We start from the raw sequence: 21,861 nt of genomic DNA on the forward strand, positions 1-21,861 counted from the left end.
CCATCACTCATTTAACTATTTTTCTATTGTAGCTGCTTCCAATATTTTGGTAGGATAGCAAACTTGTATACGAATCCTATCGGCAGTTCTTATTACTGCCTTGGAAGAGAACTACCAGGTTTAATGAATGCATTTTTTTAAGTACATCTTGGTAGGTACTGACTATTTCCTAAAAATAACCATTTGCACTTCCATTAGCAATATACGTGAATGCTCATTTCACTGCATCCTTCTCACTTGCACAGATGTTTATAATCTTACTACAACTTAATTGTTAGATTAATATAATATTCCCTGTTTAATTTGGGTTTCTTTGATAAAGAGAAAAATTCATACTTTGTCTATGGTGAATGGTATGTAGAGGCTCTTTGAATATGGGGGTGGTGGTGGGCTAAAGCAGGTTTACAGTTGTTCCAATGGAAAGACATGCAGGTTATGACTATAATTTTCCACATAAACAAATATAAACCTACTTTGTCCTCACTATACTTTATGTAAATATTTTATGTATACCCACATATAAATGTGTACAAATGAGAAAACACCCAAAGCTTATTAATAATATATGTAGTTATCATATGTACATACACATGTTTAGCAAATCGTGTCCCTAGTTCATCACCTGACTTTACATTTCTGAGTTAAATTACCCCAGCAACCCTACTCTGAGGTGTATATCCAAGAGAGATGGAAACATACATCACAGAGACTTCTATACAAATATCTGCAGCAGCATTACTCACAATAGCCAAAAACGGAAAATAACCCAGCTGGTAAGTGGATAAACAAAATGTGGTCCATACAGACAATGGAATACTATTTGCCCATAAAAAGGAATAGAGTTTTCATACATACTACAGCAAAAGAACATACTAAATGAAAAGAAGCCAGTCATTAAAGGCCACATACTCTATGATTCCTTTTATGTAAAATACCCAGAGGAGATGCCCTACAGAAACAGGAAGTAGACCGGTAGTTGCTTAGGGCGGGGAAAGAGGGCTCACGGCGAGTGACTGCTAACGGTTTCTTTTGGGGGCGATAAAAGTGTTAAAAATTAGTGGTAATAGTTTCACAACTCTATGAATAAACTAAAAATCACTGACTTGTACTCTTTAAATGGGTAAATTTATGTATGTATGTACATGTACAATGTTATTATATCTCACTTAAAGCTATTTTTTAAATGCATGTGTTACTATACAATAATCTATTAAGACTCCGACAAAAAAAGCAAATTTGCCTCCAGCTCTAATTTTTAGAAGTTTTTAATACCACATATTTTTAAAGCTATATTAGGTAACATGCAATGCCCAGGGTAATCACATCTTCATGGAAGACTATATCTGCTATATAATCTCAAATATCCCTCTTCAACCTGTTTAATGCACTTTGCCTTAAATTCAATTTCAGCTAATTAAATTGCTATGACTTCCTTTTCATTCATGTAGAGTATTTGTCTTATTTCTAATATCAAGGTTGCCTTTTTCTTTAGAAGTATCTATTGAACATATACACCTTGGTGCTACGTTAATTTTTTTCCATCTGAGGTTCTAAAGCTGACCAGTGCGGCTCAGTTGACTGGAGTCATCCTGCAAAGCGGAAGGGCACTGGTTTGATCCCCGGTCCAGCACACGCCTGGGTTGCAGCTGGATCACACAAAAGAGGCAACCAATCAATATTTGTCTCTCCCTCTTTCTCCCTTCCTTCCTCACTCTCTAAAAATAAATAAATCAAATCTTTTTTAAGAAAAATCTTAGATTCCGTCAATAGGGGAATTTTAACCCATTCACCTATACCTATTACTTAAACTTATTCCTGTCATCATACATTTTATTTCCTATACTTGTTTTCTCTGCCTTTGGTTAGAAAAATAAACTTTTTGTTTTTTATTCTCATGACTTATACTGAATATTTTATTTGTGGTTATTATTCACATATTCCAGATTATGTTTTTCTAACAAGTTACAGAGATACAGAATCTATATGCAAACCCTTTTCTTGAAAAAAGAAAACCCTAATCCTTCAGCGTGTCTTTTCCTTCCACCCTCCCATGTTGAGCTGATCTGACCTAGTCTGATATATTTAAAGGTTAACATTACAGATCAAACAAAACAAACTCTGAGACTCCATATATATTTTACTGTATTTGTGAGTCTTGTAGAGCTCTGTGCTGTTGCGTTAACTTCAGTACTGGTTCTGCCACATGCCTGCCCCTTCTGCTGGGGATCCCCCCGACTTTGTGGTAAGAGTAGTTCCATAAGTAATACTTTTAAAAAGATCTGTAACAATCAGAGAAGGCGAATCACTACAGGTCCAAAAATGCTTTTATTTTCCTCTCACACCGAATTGCTGTTTGGTCTGAATATTGAATTATGGGTTCAAAATAATTTTTCCCACACTTCAAAACACTGCATTTCTATCTTCTACCACTTGTTTTTACCAATAACAGGACTGATGTCACCCTAATCCTTTCTGTTGCAGATAAGCTGTGTTTGCTTTCTGGGAGCTTGTAGTCAGTTTGTCTTTATTACTAGAATTCTGAAATCTTGTAAGTAGACATTTTAGTGTAGATCTTTTGTTCTTTTATTCAGTGCTCATTAGGCCTTTTCAAAAGACTTGTCTATCTTCAGTTTGGAGAAATTTTCTCCTATTATTTCTGTGACTGTAATTCTCTTTATTCTCTTCCTTTCTCTTTATTTATTTGATCTTCTATCACATGAATGTTAATGCTTTAGAATGTCCTCTGCATCTTAAGACATTTTGTTTACGCTTTCCATCTTGTTCAGTATAAGACTGCATTCCAAAAAATCTCTTAGCTCAGTCTTCCAATTCATTAATTTGTTTAGTTGTGTCCATTCTCCTTATCCTGTTTATGTGGGGTATTAGAACCTTGACAATCATATGTTTAAATCCTGAGGTTGGTCCAATTTCACTCAATCCCCTGTTTGTTTTACAAATGCAGTCACCTCTCTTGTCCCTCTGCGACTATTAATTTTACTTATTTCAAAGTCTGTTGCCTATTTGTTGTTTCTCTGGGTGTTATTTTTTGCTTATTAAGTTCGATGTCTCATTTTCTGTCCTAAGTTTTCCTCAAGTGTTTAGTGGTTCTTGGCAACGAGATAGTTTCAGAGATCCTAATTTGCTGTGTGTGCAGTTTCTGTTTACCATCATTGGCTCGAAGCGATAACATGGGAAATGTGGAATGTGATGCCAGATGTCAGTACGGGTCAGGAGTGCATCTTGCCAGGATCAGGCTTCCTGACAATCCAAGGCTACTTGAGGATCCCCCAGCCTCCGTGGCCTCCGTGTTACACTCAGTACTTTGGCTTGGATTCACAGCGTACCGAGGGAGGGGCTACCACAGGCATACAGAACTCTACGGATCAATGGATTTTGAGGTGTGGTCCACCAGGCTTTACTTTCCCATGGATGTGATTCCTCACACTTAGTATCTTTCAGGAATTCCTAAAATTTCCATCAACCAGTGGGGAGCTTTCTTGTCTTACTAGGCTATCCTCAATTTATTCATACACATGTGGCTCTATATAGGAACAGACATACATGTCCATCTTTCCTTACGGGGTTGGAGTTATGGATATGCCGATGGTGGCAGCGATGCAGCTGCAGAACATCAGGAACTCAGCCTGTTGTCTCGATCCCTTTCTCGGTGTTATTATTTGCTAACTAGTCTGTACTCCAGTGTTAACGTGGCTATTTCTCTAAATCTGATACTTGCATATCCAACTCCTATTTCACACCATTTCTTGGATTTCTTGCAGGCATCTCAAATGTAACATGTCCAAAACAGAACCACTGATCTTTTTCTTACCAAATCTGTCTACTCAGGCATCATCCACATACCAGGAGCCTGGGAGCAAACTCTTAGCAACCGCTTTCCCTCAGTGATTGCCAAGTAAGACCTACAAAAGATTTCACTTCTTTCCAATTCTACTGCCATTAACTCTGTCCAAACCACCGTCATCTGTCATCTGGGCTATATAACAGCCCCCAGCCTATTCCTACTGCTTCTCATCTTCCCCTCTCAATGATTCTCTCCAGAGTAGCAGAGTCAATGCCTAAAAACACAAATCTGACCCTGTCATCCCCCTGCTTGAAAATTTCTATTACTTCTCACTGATGTTGGAATCAAGTCCAAACTTTGTCCTGTTAAACACTATCTCTGAACCCAAATCTGGAAACTAGATCTTTGCTATTTACTTCAAGACTTCTTTGAGGCCAATAGCTCAATGGCCGGCCTGGGCTCTGTAAATGCGACTTTCCTTTTTTTGTGTTCCACTGCCTTGCTGAGGTATGCCATGACTTCCTCTTGAATTAATAACTGTAATTCCTCTTGACTATAATGCCTATGTCATAAAACTGCTATTGTTGTATTCTTCAGATTATAGGTATTTGTGTCTGCAGCTAGATCAGTCTGTTCAGTAACTACATTTCTCAAAGGAACAAGTCCAGTTAAAGCTCTGGATGCCTCCCACTTGCTATGAGATGGGAAGACTCCCAGTTAAATCCCAATATGACAGGTTACCCCAGGCTTTGCCAGTGTGGTCGTGGGTAAAACCCTAACTACTCTAGGATGCTGCTTCTTCTTCTGTCAAGGGAGGGGGTAGAGTTGTCTGATTTTGAAGATCTCTCCCATTTCTAGTGGTCACAGAGTCCGTGACCTAATGTAATAGTTCTTTAAGAAAGTGCAGCGACTCTCATTGAAATTCCACAAAGATTATACAGAGGATAATATTCTATTCCAGGTTTAAGAAGGACTTTCTTCAAAGAGGGAAACAATTCAACTCAAGGTTTCGGGAGACAACTACAGACTCACTCTGCCGAGATTCGGTGCTGTCCTCAACTGCCCGATGATCACAGGCTCAAGAATCGAAAATAAAACAACAACGAGAAGCAATATAACCGCCATCACTACTACACGGCAGCGACAAATGCAGCTTTCAGTGCACACTGGGTAATGCCCCAAAATTAAATATGGTAATTAAATAGAAATGGGAAGCAGAGAAAAAAAGTCACAGTAGGTACTAAAGGCTTTTTCCTGAAGGATCAATAAAGATCAGTAGTTCATACTGGTTTACACCAAGAGCCAACCTTGTCCCATTAGCTCCTTCAATTTTATCACATTAGAAGGAGAGGCTCTCCAAATGAAGCTACTAGTCAGATCTAATGTTTTAATAGCCTGTAAATCTGACTACAGTCAATGCTAAGTTTGGACCAGAACCATAAACACCAGAAAAAAAAAAATCCTTCCTTCCCCATTGACTTCTAACTCCTATTACCCTCCCACAAATGTAAAACCTTTGAAAACTGGAACTCTTTCCCCTATGCCAACTGAAGTACTGCTCTTTGGATTGATGGATTTCGTAAGTCAAATGACCCACACCGCTTTACCTGATACATTCCAACTCCAATGTGTTTTGGCTCGATTTTCACCAGCTCAGCTAATGGATCTTGTACACGCCTTGCTATGGAAACTGAAAAAAGAGAATCAGAAAACAAGTACACCTTAATGTAAAAAGAGTATCCAGATAATTACTTACATTAGTTCCTCATTATGCAAACACTTAATTCCACCCCTCTGTATCCCCTCCCAAAAAGACCAACAATTTGAATGTAAAATTTCAGGACTGATTATGCTACCAGAAACCAGAGGCAATCCTGAGCACAAATAGAGTAAAGGGGTATACATTTGAAAAAAATAAATAAAACACTTAGTTGCTACACTTACACAATCACCTGTTCATTCTTTCAATACAAATACGGAATAGTAGAGCACCTCACACTTTAAAGAACAAGCACATATGTGTTTTACTTTGAAACACCCCTGCATTACTGTACATGTGACATGCATTTGTATGGCAAACGTGCTTATTAGAACTGGATCCTGATCATGATGAACAAATGATGAAATCACATCTCACTGCAACCAGAGACAGAGTCAGCTGGCCAGTGAACGTACCTGGATTGCCCTGAACATAATTGTAAGACTACCCTGTGAAGCAATCTGAGTCACAATGGCTTGTCCGCAAACACACACACACACACACACACACACACACACACACACTCCTATTCACACCTCTTTCCTGACCATCACAATTCCTGTTCAAGAGACTTGAAAGTTAACTTCAAACATTCCATTACCTGTGTCATTTTACTTGGTCTTCATTTATTGCCATTTTTCTTACCACTTGGTAAGAAAATTTCATAACAAATTTATCTTTTAAGAGATTTAGTAGAGAAAAGAAATGTAATATGAATCTTAAGGATACTTCTAAAGGCAGATTTTTTCCCCAAGTAACATGGTTATATTGAGACTTACATAAGAAAAGCTCTTATGTAAATTCATTAAGTGAAACGCTGAGACCACCAAAGGAAACCCCAGGCCTGGTTTCACGTTAAACGGTCCAGGTCTGGCAACAGAAGCCACCTCTTACCAGGGATTACCAGACTCTGCCATCCCTGATTTCCACTCCACCTCCTAAGAGATAAGACCTACTGTAAACATCAAGTTCACTGCACAGGCATTCAAGTCTTTTTCATATCTTTTACTGATACTTCTGGCATACTGTGACAATGGCAGCTCACAAAGCAAGCTTAGGGAGCAATAATCTGTTGTCGTACAATCTATTTCTCCCACAGAAGAGACTGGGATTCCAAGGCTGGCACATACACTTTTCTTATCCAGCCTCACAAAGGGTTAAGCTATGAAAGTTAAGGAAAAATAGATTATTCTATAAGCACATTTATAATTACACATTGAAAAGAAATGCCACCAGAAACATTGAACATTCTCTAAAAGCAAATGTTATTTCTTTATTCTAGCCTTTATCTATATACAATGCAGTAAGAATCACTGAATTCAAACACATATATTACCAAAATGCATCGCTGATTTAAAAACAGCAACAACCCATATGGTAAACCAAGTTAAGGATACAGGTATCAGAACATTCACTGTGTAGGAAGAGAGTATCAGAAATTCAATAAAAGGATATCAATAGTAGGTAAATCTCTGAAATCAACCCCTTCAGGAAAACCCACATCATGAAAACCTAAACTTAGAAATTGGGTAGAGCAATTGCATAATTTGATAAATGTGGGTAGATTCCCATATTTTAAAATTTCTAAAATACAAAGGGATTTTAAACTATTTTCTACCTGGTTCCCTTCAAACTGATTCACTGCTGGTGTCTCCTTCATTCATCCTAATATTGCTAAGTGCAGCAACAGCAGATTGGAAATTACGGTTTCTAGGTGACATTAACTCTAGAGTAAGTCCTAAGAGCCTCTGGGGTTACAATATCCCCAACCTCAGCATCAATCCTAGTATTTCTAGAACTGGTATTTCCCTTTCAGATTCTGTTCCCTCCATATGGCATCAAACCCAAGCCGGGAGGAGATGGGAGGCAAGAAGAGGGACAGAGGGAGATGCACATTGTCTAAAAGCAAAACCCAAAAAGTAGCGTGTCCAGGCTTTGGAGAGAATATGGCGCTGTCTTCCTGCTATGGAACAACCAAGAAAAGAGATATGTAATAGACTAATAATGCACACCCATGGGTTGAGAATGATCAGGCTGATGGCAGATTCCTCAAAGTAAGAGACAGGTGGTTCAGGCAGAGGGACTTTAATAGATTTGTGATAAAGAAAATAAAGAGAGCCCTGGCTGGAGTAGCTCAGTGGATTGAGTGCGGGCCTGTGAACCAAAGGGTCGTGGTTCGATTCCCAGTCAGGGCACATGCCTGGGTTGCAGGCCAGGTCCCAGCAGGGGATGCACGAGAGGCAACCATACATTGATATTTCTCTCCCTCTCTCCTTCCCTTCCCCTCTAAAGATAAATAAAAAAGTGTTTTTTAAAGAAAAAAATAAAGAGAGAGAGTTATTACCCAAAACTTGGGGGCACATTCACATTTTGTGATAGAAAATAAGAAAATGTTAAAAGAGGCAGAAATGAATGGCGAGGAAAGAAAACATAGTAACAGAAGTTAAAAACAGAGTTAAAAACTTCTGGAAAATGTTAAACACAGAGTTACCGCATGTCCCCAGATTTTTACTCTTAGCTATACACTCAAGAGAAATGAAAACATGTCCACATAAAATCTTGTATATAAATGCTTATAGTGGCATTATTCATACTGGTCAAAAATGAAAACGACCCAAATATGCATCAACTGACCAATGCATGAACAAAACGTGGTACACCTAGTGCAATGGAAAGTTATTTGGCCATAAAAAAAGGAATGAGGTGTTGATGCACGCTGCAGCATGAGTGAACCCTGGAAACATTATGCAACTGAAAGACCACATATTGTAATGATCCCACTTATGTGGAATGTCTGGAATAGGCAAATTAATATAGAAAGAAAGTGGCTTAGTGTTGACCTACTAAGTGTTAGGGGATGGAGAGAGGAAGAAAGGGGGAGTGATGAATAATGAATACGGGGTTTCTGTTTGGGGTGATGAAATATTCTAAAATTGGGAAGTGGTGATGGTTGTACAATATACCAAAAATACAAGGACATGTGCTTTAAAAGGGTAAATTGTATTCTGTGTAAATTGCATCTCAGTGAAGCTGTTATACACTTTTTAAATGCAATTATGTCCAAATGTATGGCAAATACTATTTTGCCCACATATAACATCAATATTTCTCCCATTACTGCTACTATTTCCCACTGTTCAGGAAACTCTAGTCAATGCAATTGGACGAGAAAAGAAAAAAGGTATAACTACTGAAAAGACAGAAACTAGATTATTATTTGTAGGTGATGCCTGTCCACCCAGAAAACCCAAGCAAGTCATTTAAAAACAGTATCAAAACTGAAAAGATTTCAATCAGTCGGCTGGTTTCAAGACACCCGGGTAAAAACTGACACTCCACCGTATGTCTTCAACAGTCAACAAAAAAATATCATGGAGGAGAATCTGTACACTGTGTGTGTATTGTCTGTGAATAAGAAAATTAAAATGTCCAGAACCTGAAAGAAGGTATAAACTTAACAAAATGTTAGTGTGTTTCTATAGGGTTGTAAAAATATGAATTAAACTGCTCAAGTTTATATGAAAAAACAGAAATGCTAGGCAAAGTGCAATTTAAAAAATTATAGCAAGTCATCTTACAAGCCACAGTAATTCAGAGTCTGCATTGTGGCGGACTCACAGACCGATGGAAAGACACAGAGTACACAGAAGAATTTAGTTTCTAATAAATGATAATTTGTTGAACAGTAATGAAATTCAATGAAGAACAGTTAATAAGTGATATTGAAACAAAAAAGTTAAGTATTAGAGGAAAAATTACATTACAGACAATAAAGCAGGGGAGCGAGCCCAGAATGGGTGGGAGACAGCAACCGAGCGGCCTCCCTCGCCGAGGCAGGTTGCACAGCGCACAGCCACATGCAGCCGCCCGAGAGCAACACTTCCTCCAAGCACCACCAACTCTCCCTACCCGGCTCCAGAATATTCTGGCGTCTGTCCTCAATAGTGTAAGTTTTCCTCACACGAGAGGTGACCCGTGATTGTCCTCCAGGGGCACAGTACTAGAAAGCTGACTCCAAGGGTTTCACTCAAAGGCGAGGTTTGCCAACTGTGGGTTCCATTGCAGGGTGGCCTGGCCATCGCTTTGTGTGTCTCCGATCAGTTTCTTCGGGAGTTTTCTCTCGTGCTGGTTGGAACCCCCTAACCTCCTGCGAGGCAGATCTGGCTCGCTGTAAGGTCTGTACGACAGCATGTGAGTAATTATTCAGTCCCTCTTAGTTTTCCGTAGGTATCCCCACTCTCGTTTATAAGCTATGTCCTCCAGTGTACAGACATGCACATCCCTCTCCAAAGAATAAATCTCTAGTCTTCATCAAAGGCGAAGGAAGGACAGTTACTCAAAATGTGTGGGAAGGGAGGTCTGTTTTGTTCTATTGATGTGCAATTCACATAACATAAGATTAATCATTTTAAGGTGCTAATTCAGTTACATATACTTAAACAGTGTGCAAACCACCACCTCTATCACATCCCCCAAACATTTTTACCACCCCAAAAGAAAACACTGTACCTATTAAAATAAGTCGCCCTTCATTCTCCCATCTCCTCAGTCCCTGCCTTTCTGTCTCTATAGTATTGCCTATTCTGGACATTTCATATAAATGGAATCATACAGTATATGAATTTTGATGTTTGGCTTTTTTCCCTTAACATGTTTTTAAAGTTTGTCCATGTGTAGCAATATCAGTACTTCATTCTTTTTTTATAGCTGAAAATAATATTCCATCATATGAAGATACCACATTTGTTTATCCGTTCATTTGCTATGGACATTTGGGTTGTTTCCAGCTTTTGGCTACTGTACACAGATGGTCACACAGCACTATTCGCAGGTATTCTCTGAGTGCCTGTTTTCAATTCTTTTGAGTATGTACCTAGTAATGGAATTGCTGGGCTGTATAGTATTCCATGTTTAACTCGGTCTAATTACTTTTGAACAGACTTTTGATCAATCCTCTTATTTTAGGCCCCTCTGCCCTCCCAAGATACTTCTAAAGGTGCTTGGTACATTTCCTAAACTTACGGGGTTCCCGTGATCTCTTCCAGGTCAGTTCTGTTTTCTAAACAAGGCTATCCTAGTATTGAACTTTCTCAAGTTGGCTAGATGACTTATTCTTAGCCATCTGCTTCCCAGCTTCAAAACGAACGTTGCTGTTATCTCCTCCCCCACTCTCTTTGTCCCAGTGGGTTTAAGTCTGCATTCTATCAGGTTCCTGTGATTGTAGAAGGGAGTGAAGAAATAACAGGAACACTCAACCTTCCACTTCCATCAGAAAACCATAATAAATATTTTAATGCAATCTATCTACTATACTATCCATCCATTTCAATGCCTCTCATGTGCATGGTGTTTATTACAGGGGAGTATAAGCATGTAAAGAACAACCCCTGTTTTCAGTAAGCTGATAAACCGGTAGAAATGTAGTAATACCAGGAAGGTCATTTGCTTACACGTTTCACACTTGTATGAAGGCTGAGGTTCTGTTATATTTCGATGTGGTAAAGTTATGAAGAGTTGACAGGTAAAACCCACACTCACAGGTAGGTCAGGTCTCCAGTGAAGGATAAAGTCACCCTGGCATTAATCACTACGAAATGGACAGACTCACTCAGAAAACAGGAACTGAAAAGGAAGTGGGCCCTAGAAAACCAAGAATGAAGGCTCTCTGCTTCTTTCAATATTTGCTTCCACGACCAGATTGGAAACTAACAATGTCTAGGTAGGCGCTGGGAGTTGATACAGATCACACACAGGCATCGCCACGTGGACAGAAGCTGAGACAAAGAAGGAAGGCACAGAGAGATGATTAAATCAGAGTAACTGGGACCAGACACCGATTCTCCTTTTTCTTATTTCCTATTTTCACAGAGTCCTGATGGAACGTAGCGACCCTGCCTCACCTCCAATACCATGATAGTTTTGTAACCCACAGAGGCCAGCAGTGAAGGGGAAACAGCAGCCCCCTTAGCCTGGGGAGGTCTGAGGGATGGCCACCTCCTAGGCAATACTTTTCCCTGATGCCCTGTCGGAAGATTACCTTTCAGTGTCAACTTGGGGAGGAGGGGTTCTGAACCTTCATAAAAGTATACAAATATTATGTACATACTTACTGGCTTTATGGCCTCTTTAAGCCCTTAAAGCCTTGGTTTCCTCATCCATAAAATAGAAATAATAAATGCCTCATAGGGCAACTGTGAGGATTAAATAAAATAATTCTGGTAATACATTTACCACAATGTTTCATATATATTAAAAGCTTTAAAAAGGTTAGTGCTGCCCTGGACGGGTGGCTCTCGTTCGCTGGAACATCATCCTGTTCACCCAAAGCTTGCACAGGTTTGGTCCCTGGTTGGGATGCACATAAAAGGCAACCAGGTGGTGTTTCTCTTTCACATAGATGTTTTTCTTTCTCTCTCCCTTCCTCCTCTATAAAATCAGTACATATATCCTCAAGTTAGGATTAATGAAAAAAAAAAGTCTATAAAAAAACCCAGAAAAGTAAAAAGATGAGTATTAGCAGCTCCTACTATGATTACCAAACCTAATCCTCTTTATTATTACTATTACAAGGCAAGTACCAAAACAGTACGTGGCAAGGAGGTGGAGGCCACACTGAGCTGATGAGGCAGGGAAATGCTTCACAGGGGAAAGCAAGGTCCTGAGCTGGGAGGTGAGTTTGAGAAGATGATCATTTTACATGGGGCTGTGCCATGGAATGAGCTGAAGGGGAACCATAAGCTCTTCTGGATGTAAGAAAGAAAATGCTAGCTTTAAATTAATGCAAAAAGTTTCAAGTGTGTATTTCTGGGTATAGAGTTCAAAATGAGCCACTGAAATCTGATGAGAATATTCAAGGGAAGAAATTAAAAGTAAAAAGTACATTTCTACCAAAGTAGTCTAAATATTCCCGTTACCCAGAAAAATGCTCTGACCAATCTAGTGTTTTGCTTGTAATACCAATTATATTCACTAGATGTATTGAAGTACCTTAATTCCTTCACACACAGGATTTTAGCTATTCTACATCACAGAAATCAAAGTAAGACGAGAGAAACTGGTCATTTGACATATATTAAGCAATAAACTGAAAGCCTGTGAATGATCATACATTTGATTATAAATATTTTTATATTACTACTGTCTTCAACAAAAAGCCTTAATAAGTAATATTTTGTTGTAACAAGAAGAGAGTTTAGAGTATTTTATTATTTGTATGAACACCCTAGCATTCACTTTCACCCGAGATGCTTTGAGCTGATTTTTCACTACACTCTCGAACACTAGGCAGTGCCTCTTTAGAAACCACGTTCTCCCTCATTTTCCACAATTACAGTTATTATTCCAACCAACCATTTTCTAACGTGCCTGCCTGTTCATATATGTACATATTCTAAATTGTCTCGAATATTGAAATATCTGTCTTGCTACAAACACAAGTCTAGGATGGCAGAATCTCAGGCTTTGGCGAGGGCACACGGCCTCTTACCGGCGCTTCTCAGGTTGGGGTCCAGGCCTGGCATCTCTTTGTTAGCCTCAGGGCTGACGCTGTAGATGGACGCTCCTGCCTCACTCACAATGCTAAGGAAAAAGAGAAGGGGAATATCACTTTCTGAACTTTTCGTCTAGTCAAAGAAAATAAACAAGTAAGACTAGATAAGAAAAGTACCTTGCAAGGCAAAGTGCTTTCTTTCTAGTTCAGTGATAGGTACAGCATTTAATTTTTCATTAACATAAAGTGACTAAGAGCCTTGGCTGGTGTAGCTCAGTGGATTGAGCTCGGGCCTGCGAACCAGACGATCGCGGTTTGATTCCCAGTCAGGGCACGTGCCTGGGTTGCAGGCCAGTTCCTGGCAGGGGCCAGTTCCCAGCAGGGGATGCACAAGAAGCAACCATACATTGATGTTTCTCTTTCTCTCTCCTTCCCTTCCCCTCTAAGGATAAATAAATAAAATATTTTTTAAAAAAGTGACTAAGCATGTCTGTTTTCTTCACATAGGAAATACACAAATTTAAGCCCATAATGAGGTAATTCAGCCATTTTCTGTCAGTAGTAATGACATAGGTTATAGATGAATACAATAGATATTGCCCCTTGATGCCAGCTACAAAATTTTCAGAATATACTTGGCTTCTCTCGTGTTTATAACCCACTACTGACTGACATTTACAACTCCCATCTGAACGAGTCACTCTAAAGCATGCTGCACAGCACATGCGCACGTGTGCATATGTGCAGGTGTGAATGTACAGAAAAACCACTGCCGTAAACATCACCATTGTCATGGCCTGATTATAATCAACCTAACAATGTGAAAAGCAAAGGAGTCAGACCGGATAGGAGCCGACTTCTTTTCAGAAGGGTCTGGAATCATCTTTTTAGTAAACTGGAGACATTTCACTTCATGCAGATGTTAAACCAGGCCTCTTCATCGTTCATTTAATCAAACACCCCCTATACATTATCCTTTCTTTTTCGGCTCCAACTACTGTTCAGACCACGGTGGGAACACTGCCTTAGAGATGACATTTGGTTGGTTGACATTTGTACAGTTTATCAGTTTAAAAATCAGAGGTCTCCTTCAGGACACCATATGCAAACAAATATCATCTACCCTAAGTCTTTGTGATACCTGTGGTTCTCTACCATGTGACCATCTAGGTTTGAAGATTCAAAAGCAGAAGCATGTTAGTGCTGATTTTTAATTCACTCCTAGAACCCTCTCTCCCTTTCTCTGCTCCTCAACACAGACCTCAAACATGAAAGAAGTTTAGTGGATAACCTTTAATGTACTGCTCTATTGTAATAATTCAACACTGAGAAGTGAAGTGTAAAAAAGTGAAGTTTGCTAGCCCGTGCCTTTAAAGAGCTCTTGACTGAACTTCGACTACAATTATATGGCACTGAGACTTAACAGGATTATTTGGGGGAAGAAGATTTATTAATTAATTTATTTTTGCAAACAAGATCTACTCTCCTACTTTTATTTTTTAGATTTTCTTTATTTTTTTAAAGAGAGGGGAAGGCAGGAAGAGAGGGAGGAAAATGCCGATGTGCCAGAGAAACATCGATCGGTTGCCCCCCATACACCCCGGAGTGGAGACCTGGCCTGCAACCCAGGCATGTGCCCTGACTGGGAATTGAACCGGCAACCCTTTGGTTCGCAGGCTGACACTCAACCCACTGAGCCACACCGGCAAGGGCTATTATCCTAAATTTAATAATAGGAAAAACAAACACTCGGCAATTGAAAAGCAAGGGGACTCACCCTGTCCCTTATCAACACCAATGTCATCATACAATAAGAGTTAACCAAATAGATATTATACGAAAAGCACAAAACATAGCACTTCACAGACATTATCTAAGTTGATCCTTTTGGGGGGATTTTTCTACAGATGAGTAGTGTGCCAAACATCACGTAGCTTGTAGGCAACTGAGCTAAATGTGAAGCCTAACCTGCTTGACTCTCAAGGCTGAGATATTAAGCAGCACGAGGAACTTCTGATTAGTTTCACCACTTACTAAAACCCACATTTCTGTGCTAAACAACAAACGTAACATCGTCTTAAGAGGAACTACTTTCTTANAACAAACACTCGGCAATTGAAAAGCAAGGGGACTCACCCTGTCCCTTATCAACACCAATGTCATCATACAATAAGAGTTAACCAAATAGATATTATACGAAAAGCACAAAACATAGCACTTCACAGACATTATCTAAGTTGATCCTTTTGGGGGGATTTTTTCTACAGATAAGTAGTGTGCCAAACATCACGTAGCTTATAGGCAACTGAGCTAAATGTGAAGCCTAACCTGCTTGACTCTCAAGGCTGAGATATTAAGCAGCACGAGGAACTTCTGATTAGTTTCACCACTTACTAAAACACACAATTCTGTGCTAAACAACAAACGTAACATCGTCTTAAGAGGAACTACTTTCTTAAAGAACAGGTCCATAAGAACTCATTTCTCTTTTGTCACCTTCACGTTTGATTAAAAGTTAGAGTGAGTTTTGTTTTTTTACACACCTAAAGTAGAACCTAAAGTGTAAAGAAATTTGGATACGCTCTACAATTTCAGAGACTAGCTTTAAGATGAAAGGTTATTTGTCTCCAAAATAAGATTTAGATTATGCTCATCTTCTACTACATAGTGGTCAGGGAAAAAACACAATGTCAAATGAAGATGAAAGCGAAGAAAAATCCCAGTGCGGCACGCATAACACGACGTTAAAACCAGCACTACCAGCAGCGACTCTTCAGCCCCGTCACAGCAGCACTGTCCACCTGGGGCCTGTGCCGCCGACAGAAAGGGGCGGGAGTGATCAAGCCGTACACAAAACAAAATGTTCGTGCTTACGCAGTTTGTCTAGGAAGGGGGGTTATAGTTTTCATTGATCACTGAAAGAAATCCATTACCCCCCAAAACTTAAGAAATACCACCATAGGATAAAAATATTCAATCATCAGCCATGGAAAATTTGTTCTCAAACACAAAACAACAATCGCTAACAAAGTTTTTTCTTAAAAAGGAAGGTAACCATCAAGGGCAAGGGAGACCTATTACTGAGAAAAGGATATATTTTTTTTAAATTTCACTAGAAATTTATTTTCGATCATTGCCAGAAGCCTCCAAAATTACCACTATTAAAGCAAAGGGAACATAAATGGAAAATAAAAATTCCAATTAACTATGGCCTTTAGCATTTGGGTACCTGAGAATTTACTGGGTGATTCACTGTCTCTTGGAAGTTATAATTCTCAGTAGACTAAGGGAAACTGTTGCAAAGAAAAACACTCAGATAATAAATATCCTTCCAAATACCACATTGCCAGTTCTCTTAGACAGAGGAATACAAAACAGATGTGACTCACTGCACCCAAAGATTTTCAGATTAACATTAATATTAAATCAATACAAAATGCAGTACATTTCATATGCTTTACTTATTGGCTAGGATGGATCGAATAAACAGTTCAGTACCAAGCACAGACCAGCATGCTTAAATAGTCTAAATGAACAGAAAACCAACACCGATCACTTCGATGTAACACGTGCATGGATCTAAGACGGAGATGTGGCAAGAGCTGTATGAATCAAGTCAAGCTGGGAGTGGCAAGGATTTTTCTCCAGGAGAAGCTGCTGTGAACAAGTTAAAATGTCTCCTCTCTTCCTTTTTACATTCCTACGTGGAAGTCAAAGATAGACATTCGGTAGAAAGTATGCTAGATTTTATAAGCCAGTGTCTGTTTATTGGGAAACTATTTAAAAACTATTCCAATGATCTCTACTATATTTTGAAGAAAGCAAAAATAAACTTTGCAGAATGTTCAGATATCTAGTGATTTAATAAGTTTTATATTTCACAAAATAAATTTCTCTAAGGTGTAAACAAATTAGGTTTATTATCTCAGTAATTTGACTATTTTATTTATTTTTCCCATAAAGCAGACAGGACTCTGAGCAGAATTCTTTATTTGGAGGGAATTTAACTGATGTAGTCTGTAACAGAACTGAAGTTTTGAGACTATTACAGGGCTCTGAAGCTGCTTCATATTGCTGGTTCAACAAACATGGTAGACGCACATGGTGTCTCTAACTTTAAATACACAAATACATTTCAGAAGCTATCACTGGGCTTACTCTTCACGAGACCTGTGTGTTATTGCACTAATTCTCTAGGATAAATTGTCCGTTATTTAAAAAACATTTAATCTAACTCAGCTCTACTCCAGGCCTTTCTAGATCTTTTTATTAAGAAAAAAAACAAAAAATAAAAACCACACACTCACAACATGAAAAGCAAGTAAAATGCTCAAAAAATAGACGCACTTACTTTTCTTCTTTTTTTTTCTTGGACTGTTTTCTAATATCTTCTTTGGTACTTTGCCCCTATTTTTAATAACTAAGATTGGTGTATTTTTTCTCCTACTCTTGGCTACAAAACCTGTCTACTGTAAATGAATAGTGGCTTGTAAATGACCAGGGGAATATTTCCACACTGATTTCTTTGGGAGAGTCTTTGTAAGGCTGATGTAACCTGTTCCTTGAAATGACATAAAGCTTATCTGTGTAACTATCTCAGCCTGGTGTGAGGAAACTTTAGACCACCCATAAAATTTGTAAAGTAGTGAGAATGAAAGTTTTTTCAGATCATTTTAAAATTATATATGTGAATAAAATTTTATATGATGTATATTTTTCCCATTTATATATTTTTAATTGACTGCCATAAAGTTATTTATTTCTCTTATTTGCTTTTTAATCTCTGCTGACTCTATAATTAAGCTTCATTTGTCATACGTCTAGTAATTAAAAAATTGTTAATAAAAACTAGGAGTTAAAAATACTAATTTCTGTTATCTTAAGTAAAATTCAATGATATTACATAATTACATAAATCGGTTTATCTATCAATATACTTATTTTTTCTAAGAAAACATACTCGTAGCCTTGACCTGGCTGCTCAGCTGGGTGGAGCATCGTTCCGCACACGGAAGGCTGCAGACTGGATTCCCTGCAGGGCACATGCCTAGGGTGCAGGATCGATCCCAGTTGGGGCTTTGTGCGGGAGGCAGTCTACCTGTCACATCAATGTCTCTCTCTCTCCCCCCATTTCCTCTCTGTCTAAAATCAATAAACATATCCTGGCATAAGGATTTAAAAAAATTTAAACCATACACTTGAACTACAGAATTAGTATCTCCACAGTTTATAAATTTCTTCTAACAAGACAGATTGTATGTTGATGAATCTTTTAAAACCAAGTTTGCAAGTAGTTTTCTTACAATAACTGTGCGTTCTGACAGTAAGAAAATGGCAATTTCTTTTATCAAACTGAGATGAGGGAAATTCTTTTCATGAGATAGGAAAACTAGCTGTTTAAGTTATTGGACTAATAGTTTCCACACTCATTTACAAGTTCACGTGAAGCCTCTATGTGAGTCCCCTTGAGGTCCTCTCCCCATTCCCCAAGTAGAAAAACAGGTTTTTTCTTGTTTTTCAATAAATTATATGCTTCCTTATGTTAACAAGAGAATTTAATTTAAAAGTAATCCACTTAAATAAAAGTATTTTAGTAAGATATCAAAAATCAGACAGGATTTATTGCTTAAACTAATAACTGATGATTTTAATTCTTCATGAAGTACATTAAAATTCCTCTGCTTTATCAATATCTAGCAGCTTTCTTTTCTTCCTTCTTCCCACCAAAAAATATGTACTAAGTAGCAACTAAATGCATACCTTATTTTCCTAAATATTTTAAAATATTTTATCTAAAAACCATTCTTCCAAGTTTTCAGACTCGGAAACATTCATATGAAGAGAGAGTTACATGACCTATGTTTCTCAGTAAGTTACCCAAAGTGCTAAAAAAGTTAAGAAACACGGATCTAAATTCTTTGCTCTGCATATGAGGTAACCTATTCTGAGGCATGAAAGAACTGATGTTTGTATTTTAGAAATAGGAGACAAGACCAAAACCCAAACCACCATAAATAAAAGGAACTTTAGGGTTTAATGTATAAAGGGCAAGGTTTATTTCTAAGAAAATATCAAAGCAATAAAATCCTTTATTTAGTGACAAATTATCATTTCAGGGAATCTCAAATGAGCAATATGTAGTTTCTTGAAACAAGCAAAATCATATACTGTTATAGATGTTTAAACTGTAGAACTCTTTGGGAAGGTAGTTTGAAAATACAGACCCAGAGTCACAAAAATATGCATTCTTTCTGAACCAGCCATTACTTTTTAAGAATTTATCTGAGGGAAATTTTAAAATATCAAAAAATGTAAAGCACTATTCATCATAGGACAGCTCTGACTGAAAGAAACTGGAAAGTAAAATGCCTGTTTAACAGTTCATGAAATGGACAACTACCCTGTCATTAAGAATTACTGTTGCAGAGGGCTTCGGGTCAAGGTGAAGGCACAGGCAGACATACTTCACTTCATCGCGCAACCAAAAGAAGGATTACAACTAACCTCAAAACAAAAAACACCCAGAACTGCCAGGAAATCGAACTATCTGGAAGTCCAACAACCAAGGATTAAAAGACAACATAACCGTCCAGAAGGCTAGGAGGGGTGGAGATGGGGAGTTGAGGCAGAGATACTGGGGTGTGGTGGCGGTGAGTGGGTGGTGGCCAGGTGGCGGTGCGGGGTGGTCTCTCATTAGAGATGGCTGGGGAGCGAGCCCCAAGCCAGACTGCACAGTCCAGGGTTCCAGCGCCAGGAAAATAAAGTATCATAACTCCTGGCTGTAAAAACCAGTGGGGGTTGGGGTGGTGGAAGAAACTGCAGGTTTCTCAGGAGAGTCCATTTAAAGGACCCACAGGGTCCTAGAACATATGCAAACCCACTCCTCTGGGAATCATCACCAGGGCAACAGCTAGAGGGGTGCCAGTCGCCAAAGTGATTGGAAGTGGGGCAAGTGCCAAACAAGCCTCCAGCAGTCGGGCAGCGGCACTGTCCCCTCTCTGACCCCTACCCCCCACACAAAGCCTGAAGTGGGCTGCCCCACCCTGGGGATTACCTAAGGCTCTGCCCCATACAATGTAACAGGTGCACCAAGACAGGGAGTCAAAGCAGCTCTACCTAATACATAGAAACAAACACAGGAAGGCTGACAAATTGAGGAGACAAGAAAAATATGGCTCAAATGAAAGAACAGAACAAAACTCCAGAAAAAGAACAAAGCAACAAGGAGGTAGCCAACCTATCAGATGCAGAGTTTAAAATACAGGGGATAAGGAAGCTTAGAGACCTCACCGAGTATAGCAAACACATAAGGGAAGAAATGAAGGCTACACTAAGTGAAATAAAGAACAATCCACAGGGAACCAACAGTGAAAGGGAGAAAGTCAGGGTTTAAACCAACAAACTGGAACATAAGGAAGAAACAGTCAACTAGAACAGAATGAAGAAACAAGAATTTAAAAAACGAGGAGAGAATAAGAAAGCTCTGGAACATCTCTAAACATGCCAACATCTGAATCATAGGGAGATCAGAAGGAGAAGAAGAAGAGCAAGAACCTGAAGACTTCTTGGAAAAAATTAATGAAAGAAAACTTCCCTTATTTGGTGAAGGAACTAGGCATACAAGTCCAGGAAACACAGAGAGTCCCAAACAAGATGGACCCAAAGAAGACCACACTCAGATACATTATAATTAAATTGCCAAAGGTTAAAGATCAAGAGAGGATCTTAAAAGCGGCAAGAGAAAAGCAGAGAGTAACTTACAAAGGAGTGTCTATAAGACTGTCAGCTGATTTCTTTCCTTACAAGAAAGAAGGGTCTAGCAAGAAGTATTCAAAGTGATGAAGAGCAAGGACCTACATCCAAGATTCCTCTATCCAGCACAGCTGTCATTTACAATGGAAGAGCAGGTAAAGTGCTTCTCAGACAAGGTAAAGCTAAAGGAGTTCATCATCATCAAGCCCTTATTATTTGAAATGTTAAAGGGACTTATTTAACAAAAAGATGAAAACTATGAACATTAAAATAATAACAAATCCACAATGATAACAAATCCACAACTATCAATAACTGAATCTAAAAAAACAAAAACAAACCACAAACTAAGCAAACTAGAACAGAAACAGAATCATAGATGTGGAGATCATTCAAAGGGTTATTAGAGGGGAGAGGGAAGAAGGAGAATGGGGGTAAAGATACAGGGATTGAGAAGTACAAATTGGTGGATACAAAATAGACAGCGGGAGGTTAAGAACAGTATAGGAAATGGAGAAGCCAAAGAAGTTATATGAATGACCCATGGACACGAACTGGGAGGAGACTGCTGGAAGGAAGACGGCTACTGAGCAGAGGGGGGCAAAGGGGAAAAAATGGGACAACTGTAATAGCATAATCAATAAAATATACTTTAAAATAAAATAAAAATAAAAAATTATTGTTATAAAACATTAAGATGAGAAAAAAACTGGTTTCAGACTGTAAGTCCAACTTTAATTTTTTTAAAATATAGGTATATACAAAAGAAAAAGTAGGTTATGTAATGAAGTATTATTATTTAAATAAGTTAACCCTTTAATTGTAATTATGTGGTTCCTTATGTTAACATAAATTATAATTTATGTGTAAGCAGACAAGTTTAAAAACTTTAGTTTAAAATGACAATTGTTAATTGCTCAGGAAATATGGTATCACATATAACCAATATTGATTTCTTCACCAAACTTTCTTTTAAAGTTATTAAAGTTATTTTGAACTTAAATGTGAGTAAACACATCATTTGTTAGTAATAATTCCCAAACATGCCTTCTAGGAGAT

The 21,861-nt window shown here is 38.4% G+C and overlaps 1 protein-coding gene across 2 annotated transcripts in view; it reads right to left on the reverse strand.

The window, feature by feature from the left end:
* SRBD1 (S1 RNA binding domain 1) overlaps nt 1-21,861 on the reverse strand; it is a 181,021-nt gene that overhangs the window by 67,637 nt on the left and 91,523 nt on the right. For both annotated transcript variants that reach the window (XM_037066637.1, XM_037066636.1), the window contains exons 15-16: nt 13,048-13,139; nt 5,410-5,492 (exon numbers count right to left, since the gene is read on the reverse strand). In XM_037066637.1, the coding sequence (XP_036922532.1) occupies nt 5,410-5,492; nt 13,048-13,139 (175 nt within the window). The remainder of the gene's footprint in view (nt 1-5,409; nt 5,493-13,047; nt 13,140-21,861) is intronic.

This window comes from Sturnira hondurensis, unplaced genomic scaffold (assembly GCF_014824575.4).
Source record: "Sturnira hondurensis isolate 20B ecotype Veracruz unplaced genomic scaffold, ASM1482457v3 Scaffold0016663, whole genome shotgun sequence".
NCBI lineage: Eukaryota > Metazoa > Chordata > Mammalia > Chiroptera > Phyllostomidae > Sturnira > Sturnira hondurensis.